Source organism: Protomyctophum parallelum (assembly GCF_964188405.1).
Source record: "Protomyctophum parallelum genome assembly, chromosome: 4".
Classification (NCBI taxonomy): domain Eukaryota; kingdom Metazoa; phylum Chordata; class Actinopteri; order Myctophiformes; family Myctophidae; genus Protomyctophum; species Protomyctophum parallelum.
Window position 1 is genome coordinate 33,350,371 of NC_139700.1, and position 7,603 is coordinate 33,357,973.

Below are 7,603 nucleotides of genomic sequence, written 5' to 3' on the forward strand. Positions count from 1 at the left end.
AATTCCTACTTTTTGAGGTGTTTTTATCTATCGTGGTTAAATGGAGTTTTAAGTTACAATGGGTTTGTATAGGAAGGGGCGTGTCTGATAAAATGAATATCTAAATAAAATGAATATCTAAATACTGAATCAAGCAACATAAACACTGTCTGGAGTGTTCCCAAAAGCCTGAGTAGATGTTAAAATGACCACAAACATGTTTGAAAGTGAAATATCCCTTTATGTACGTATCTCGGTCAAATATGTTTCTCATGTTTTTGTACGTCTTGTTTACAGAGACTGAAGACACATTTAGACTGCTATACCTGTACGCTACATAGCTACATAGTTTGGATTGTTACATAGTTTGGATTGTTACATAGTTTGGATTGTTACATAGTTTGGATTGCTACATAATTTAGATTGCTAGGTGGTGGCAAATGTTAGCTGTCCTCGGCCAACCTGATACTGACTGACTGTATGGCTTTGTAAACAAAGACGAAGCAAATCAAGTTGTTTCTAATGGCTATAGTTTTAATTTTGGATTATTTGGAAACGTACATTATGCCCTCAGTGCAAGTGATGAACATTAAATGAGATGAAAGGTTCCCCAACTAGGGCTTAAAGGACCACTTCACCAGTTCCTCATTAATGTTCATGATAAAATGCCACCAGTGACATCATCGATGGGGAATCCAAGCTAATAGAAACTGCAGGCTTTCTATTCCTGAGTTTCTATTCCAAAAGTTGCAGTGCGATAATGGAAGTCATCGTTCTCACGATAATAAAAATCTATATATATAATTTTTTGAATCTTGTTTAAAAACATCTGCCTAATGATGATGGCACTGGTGGACAGGTTTCTGAACTGCCCACAGCCCTCTTATGAGACAGAACGAGTAGAAGAACTTTGTGTTATTTCATAATGAACATTAGTGAGGACCAATTATATGAAAATAGGTTAAAGTGATGAAGTGGTCCTTTAATTCTATGAAAAATAAACCATTTATGTTGAAGAAGAGTAGATTTGATGGAACACACCAAGTTATAAAAGAAAAAATTATAAAATGTAGGAAAGGAAAGTATCATCAGCATTTAATTGAACATCAACCACAAGAGAACATGTACAGGATATAACTAAAGTGCATTATGGAATTTAGTCAGCAGCACCATGATACATTCACACAAATAAATACACATTATAAAATGAAATAAATTATGGCAGAACAGTTCTATAGATGTATTCAGTGAACAGTTCAGAACAATTGTATATCCACAACAGTCAATACAAGAGGAGCCCTTTAAGTAGCATACCACCTCTTGTGAATCTTGTGAAATTACACTATGTACAGATAATAAATATTTAAAGTCTGTGCACTATGCATGCACATGATGCACACACTTGGTAAGAGATTTAAACCATTATGGCGTTGTTTTTTAAGTAAATCAAGATTACAAAGGCTTATTGATTGCCCAAATAAATATGGATTTAAAACCAGCTTACCAGCACATTGATACTTCATAAAACACCAGGATGTATGAAATTGTATTAAAGCACAAAATTATCAACATGTCAGATTATACAGTAATCATACAAGCAAAGCCCTATGGCCATAATATGAATTGACTGATCAAGCCGTGGATTAAGTCTCTTAGACTTCAGTCAGTGTCTTTTGTATAGGGCAGTACGGGCACCACCCAACAGCCCTTCAGAACCTGTCACCCAGGGTACTGTGTCCTTTGTGACTCCTTTGTAGTGACAGATCGCGCCCTTCTCCTCTTCTTCTCCGTCTCCCGCCGCCGGCCTAACCTCACCTTTTTTTTCCTTTTGGTTGCCACTTTCAGTGGCTGGTCCTTATAGGCCATTGCCTTGTTGGTCTCCTGGGGCAGGTTTCCCCCCCCCTCCCTGTCCAGCCTAAACCTGAGGGGGAGGTTTTTGGTGCCACCTGGGGGTTTCTGCCGCATGGCGCCCCCGCTCAAGTTGTGACCATTGACTCTGGTCTGAAGGGGTGGGGCTCGCTCGTCAGCCGTGTGCACCTCTTCCAATAGCTTCTGGAGCCACATGTGACGTTTGAACTCCTGCAGGGAGCGCCCCTTATCGTGCATCAACTGGGCATGGCTCACTGACCTTTTCCTGCCAGGGTGGAGCAGAGAAGTTATGGGTTATTATGTTGTCGTATATCCTGTGAAGATGAAAAGCTCTCCACGTTCTACAAAGGCCTCATTTGGTAACAAGACCCTTTGACACACTATATCCCTGGAAAAATATATTCTTATTCTCAACGGGACAACCTAGTTAAATACAGTGGATTATATATTGTCGTTTCTCATTAGGTCATTTTTCATAGGCCTTCATCGTGATTTCACATGACGCCAGCTGCAGTGAAAAGTTCTGTCTCAGAAACTATTTTGGAGGTGTTGGCTACAGAAATTCAAGGTCAGGTTCCAGGAGACCTCAGTACAGTAGATGGCAGCATAAACAACATTTGTGAGCTATTAGTAGCTTAGACTCATGACCCTGCAACGCAAACGTTTAACACCTACTAATTTGTGTCCCTCAACGTTTGTGTGCCATAAAACCATGCCATAATACTGTTATCTATATTTATAAGTTCTAGTTGCTCATCTGTGCAATGTTATACAACCTATGAATCCAAAAATTACTTTACATTAATCACAAATCTCAAATCCTCTGTTAATTTAACTGAGAATGTACAAATGTACTATGTATGAAAGAATAACCAAGCTTCATAATATTTTAGAAAAGGTGCTCTGGGGTTAAAAAAAGAGAGAGTTTAAGTAATGAAAGGCACTCACATTCTGTTACTCAGTGCATCAACTGACCTCCCATACAAAGACACGGGAGAGCACAGCAAGAACACAGCAAGGCTCCACTGATGGAGCATGCCTATAGAACACATCCTGGAGCCAAAGATCTGCAAAAATACAAGAACCATACTTCTAACATCCATTTCAGTGCCAAGAACCCAATAACTTTGTACTGCTACCCATTTATGAATCAAGACGTTGCTTTAGAAGGAAACAATTTTGTGACAATCTGCAATTTACTGGATTTAAATCACTTGCAGCCTAATGTAGTCAGCCAGTAAATCACTACTATTCCTAAAAAAAACTAATCTCAGTTCTCCCACTGTGTTGATAGGACTATATGAATGAAAAGCAAACAGGGATTTAAAGACACTTTATATTATGCATTTGCTAGTCCCACAATAAAAATGCCAATTAGAAACAGTTGACTTACATGCGTTGACTCCTTAAAATGAGAGAGAATCCACAAAATGTTCAGTCCAGAAAATCCCTAAGAGTAGATCCCTTTGCAAATGTAATGCATAAAATAATAATAAAAAATAAATGACACGGGCGACAACAATATGGCAAATTTAAAAACTATCCAAATCCATTGGTGTGATAGCAGTCAGGGCAGGGGAAACCCCCGGTGAGTCTGCTCCATTCAGTTGCCTCCCAACAGTGTGTGTTGAGCTATTTATTTCTCCCCAACGTCCCAATGAAAAGGGAGTTGAGGAGATAAAGATAGAAAGAGCAGCAACAGCCCATCGGCTAGCTACAGTGCTTCCACACCAATTGGCCCCTGGGATATAGTCTCAGGAAGAAGGATACTGAAGCATCATTCCTTGCAGTTCTTGCATGGGAGTTGATGTGTCTGACTGGCTTGCCTAGAAGTCTCGCACTGTGAGACAAACCTGTGTTTGTCTGAGTGAGGCAGAGAGAGAGAGAAAGTGGAACTCCTCTTTGGGTGAAGATGCAGGCACTCGCTAAGCCCCTGCCCATTAAGTCTGATCCTACCACCCACCACCAAACCCGAACACACACCTGGTCCTGCAGTGACAAGAACGTGCATTATTTTTTATATATATACACATTAAGTGCTAGTATAACTTTTTAAGCATAATCTAATATACATGACCAGTAAGACACCCTGAGGGCGAGAACGCTGAAACAACAGAGCTTCTTAATATGGCACAGTTGAGAAGCAGGATTTAAACTATTCTGGTGTCAGTGAGGTCAGATGCTGGCCGGCTCCATAATATAATAATAATAGCTATTCTTTACTGCATTTTTAAGTGCTCAGAACACGTAGACACGTTTCAATAACGTTTTTTAAAGCAAATATAGCTATTCTACAAGCTCACCAGGTAGATCAGCTATTTTTGCTATTTACACATTAATGAAAACAAAACATTGAAAACTTGACGCATTTAGAATACGGAAATGTGACATTATCAAATATATGAGACAAAAGATGTATTTAATTCAATCTGACAGCATGGATAAAACATATCCCCACCGGCCATAAAATGAATGACCAGGGAGTGATATCAAAAACAGAAGCATCCCCCCCCCACACACACACACACAACACCACCACCAGCAAACCTAATCCTGCCGACAGGTGTGTGTGTGCACCAGTGGATGCAATGACAGGGTACCAAGCCCGGGCTACATAAGGGGCGGATAGGGGTTCTCCAAGGTAAACAGCTGGGCCTCACCACTTTCCCAGGGGAAAATGACCATAACCTCAGAAAAAACCAAGCCACAGGCTCTACTGCAGACGATTCAATTCAATTCCACTCTGCCTCAGCAAACCAGCTCACCACGGAATGGTTACAGTGGGCTTTGAGGTATCTCCTATACTCCGCTAATAACTGTGGCAGTTATGCATCGACCCCGAGCTAGTATATGATCCTTGGATAAATAAATGAAACTTTGGCATGTGCTGGTTACAATATTGGGGCGTTAAATTGTATCACTAAACAAAAGACAACTTTTTTTAAATTCAGCATAATTAGTCTTTTGTCGATGCATTTAGGGCTATGCTGTAATCACACATAACCGCAGCCTGGCTACACCACTGGAGCTTATACTGTATGTTGTGTGTCCAACATATAAGACATATCCAACATATCCTTTTTGTGCGTAATCGGTGTGCAATATTTATAGCTACACAAAGGAAATGTATTGAGAAATATCATCCTTTTAAAAGTCTTAACAGTTTAGCCTACTACATTCATGATACATTTGGCATTTGATATATCAGCGATGAGCTATGCCATGACATTTTATAAAACACGTGTTCACATGTGTGAAGTTCTCAAATGGTACATCTGTAATAGCCGAAGTATAGGTTTATAGTTAATGTATGTTTTGTAATCAAAATCTACAAAGTAACTACCAGTAGTTTTACTGTAATTGTGTAGTAAAAGTACAATATTTGCCTCCGATATGTATTTGCCACTGTAAATGTACACAGTGAAGTTTGTCCTCTGCATTTACTAACTACTGTAGCTGTATTGGGAGGAGTGGGAGCAGAAGGCAGATGGGGATCTTGCCCAGGGACACGTCGACACTGGGCCCTGCCCAGTGTCAAACCAGCAATGCTCAAATAAAATGTTATGTCATAACATTTTGCCCACAACATTACTGTAGTACATTAGTAGTATGGTACGGTCAGAGCGGGCACAAGCCCTGTCAGATTAATGCCATAAACCTTTTTGGGACCATAAGCTGGACAGACAACACTGCCCAAATTTCCTATGAAGAACAACAAAACATTGCATGGAAATGAGAGGTGCAACTGTACCGTGTGGGGGTCCCCGCAACATCCAGACCCCCAGGAACGCGCCCAGGGGGCCAGCCCTGTTCCGGCGAGCCGACCCGTGTCCGAAATGACAGTTACCGTGTGGGGGTCCCCGGGGGGTCCCCGCAACATCCAGACCCCCATGAACACGCCCAGGGGGCCGGCCAGGTTCCGGCAAGCCTTCCCGCGTCGCGAAATTACGGAGTTATCGTGTTACAGCTTTCCGTGCTGGGACGCGTATGGGGTCTCTCAACATCATATCCCTCAGGGGATGGAAGGACTAGGCTCTATGAATAGGTATACTGGCTTGTAAAGTGTTAAATGTATTGGAAGAATAATATTTAAAACTTCAATAGTAAATTGTAGTGGTAAAGTGCGTTACAAGAATGTACATTTTGTTTTACATTTTCCCCCATTCTAGGCAGCCTCCTTTATTCCCTTTACACAAAATATCTTTGTCAAAAATAGCTGATCTACAAGCTTAGCAACCTATTGTGAGCTTGTAGATCTATTTTTGGCTGAAAGTTCACCCTTGTGGTTAATAAAATTATGTTATTTATTTTCTTTGAATACTTATGTTGTGTTGATCACCAGAAACAGTTGAGACTAAACTGTGGAGCCAGTGTGACAAATTACTTAATAGAGCACTCACAATTTTACAAGCAGTCATGATTCAGTTCAATAAGTGGTCTTGAAGGCCGGGGTTGGGAGTTGGGACCAGTACCCCCGCACCCCCTGCTGTCTCCCAAATTAAGCTTTTTCTTTTCCAACCGGTCTGCCCCAAACGTCTAACGTTAACACTACCATTCTGTAGGAAAACAAATACCTCATTTGATTCCATTCTGTAAAGACGTTACCTGCAAAAAATATGAAAAAATTCCATTTCCTGGCAGACAGCAACACAGAATGGGAGCCAGGAAAGCTGCTTTTGATTCCTGCTAAATTGCACTCTCAACACAGAACAGTATTGCTGTCCATTTTTCATACTTTTCCCATTGCACCTAATTGACATTCGCACAAAGAGGACACATCGGCCCTCAGCTCCCCTCTTTCACTTTTCTCTTCCAAGTCAGGCCATATTTATCAATGCTAAATCTAGTCTAGATACCCCTCAAATTGTCACAGTTAAGCAGAAACCTTGTATCTCCATATTCCATGTGTCTTGTTTTAATGAATGCTCTATTCATTTACTTTGTGACCGTGTAGCTCTGCGATGCTGCGGTGGCTCAGGGGTAGAGTGGCCGGATGGTAACTGCAAGGTTGCTAGTTTGAACCCGGGCTCCCCCAGAGTTAGTGTCGAAGTGTCCTTGAGCAAGACACTGAACCCCAAATAGCTCCTGATGTGCTGGTTGGTGCCTTGCATGGTTTCCGCCGCCGGGTGAATGTAATGCACAATCTATGTAAAGCGCCTTGGATAAAGGCACTATATAAATTCACATTTTTTTTTTTTATTAATCTAAAAACGTTTTCCTTTACTTTTGCAAAGTCGGTCTGTGAATTTATGTTTAACCAATGAAAAGTATTAACAAGAACTTGGAACATATTACTTTTTACAATTCCTGAAAAGTACAAGGTACAAGGTTTCTATACCCGACGTATGTATATATGTATATATATTTAAAAATATATATATATACCCACACACATATACTTTATTATTCTTAGCATAATTAAAAAAAAAACTCCATATTTACCTACGACCCATAAAAACTGCCCCGTGGCCGCAACACTGCTCTACACCCACACTGAGTAGGTCATTGTCACACTTTGAAAATGTCAGCATTCACAAGGCACTTTTCTTACTCTGTAGCTTGCCACCGCTCTAAAACTATCGTGGCTTTGAGTAATATTTTAAATTATACTGTAGTGGAAATGAAATGGAATACGGTGAAAGCATACATGTTCAAAAAAAATTCTCCATAGATTGCCTTTGTAAATGTTTTCTGTTGAACATGACCTACAGAAACCTATAAAAAGCTCAAATGTCATTCATAACCATGTCTGGTT

At 40.4% G+C, this 7,603-nt stretch overlaps 1 protein-coding gene across 1 annotated transcript; it reads right to left on the reverse strand.

The window, feature by feature from the left end:
- Nucleotides 1-542: 542 nt before the first annotated feature.
- pthlhb (parathyroid hormone-like hormone b) lies at nt 543-3,673 on the reverse strand. The gene is made up of 3 exons (XM_083763211.1): nt 3,242-3,673; nt 2,797-2,915; nt 543-2,113 (listed from the first exon to the last, which is right to left on the reverse strand). Exons 2-3 carry the CDS (start codon nt 2,898-2,900, stop codon nt 1,699-1,701), a joined length of 519 nt encoding a protein of 172 aa, XP_083619337.1. The 5' UTR covers nt 2,901-2,915; nt 3,242-3,673; the 3' UTR covers nt 543-1,698.
- Between the last annotated feature and the right edge of the window lie 3,930 nt (nt 3,674-7,603).

Bases quoted from the DNA above. Each gene is read 5' to 3' on its own strand.
- pthlhb (XM_083763211.1), bottom strand. From the start codon at position 2,900: ATGTGTTCTATAGGCATGCTCCATCAGTGGAGCCTTGCTGTGTTCTTG. The intron at 2,114-2,796 runs GTGAGTGCCTTT...CCACCCTGGCAG, and splicing joins GATGCACTGAGTAACAGAAT to GAAAAGGTCAGTGAGCCATG.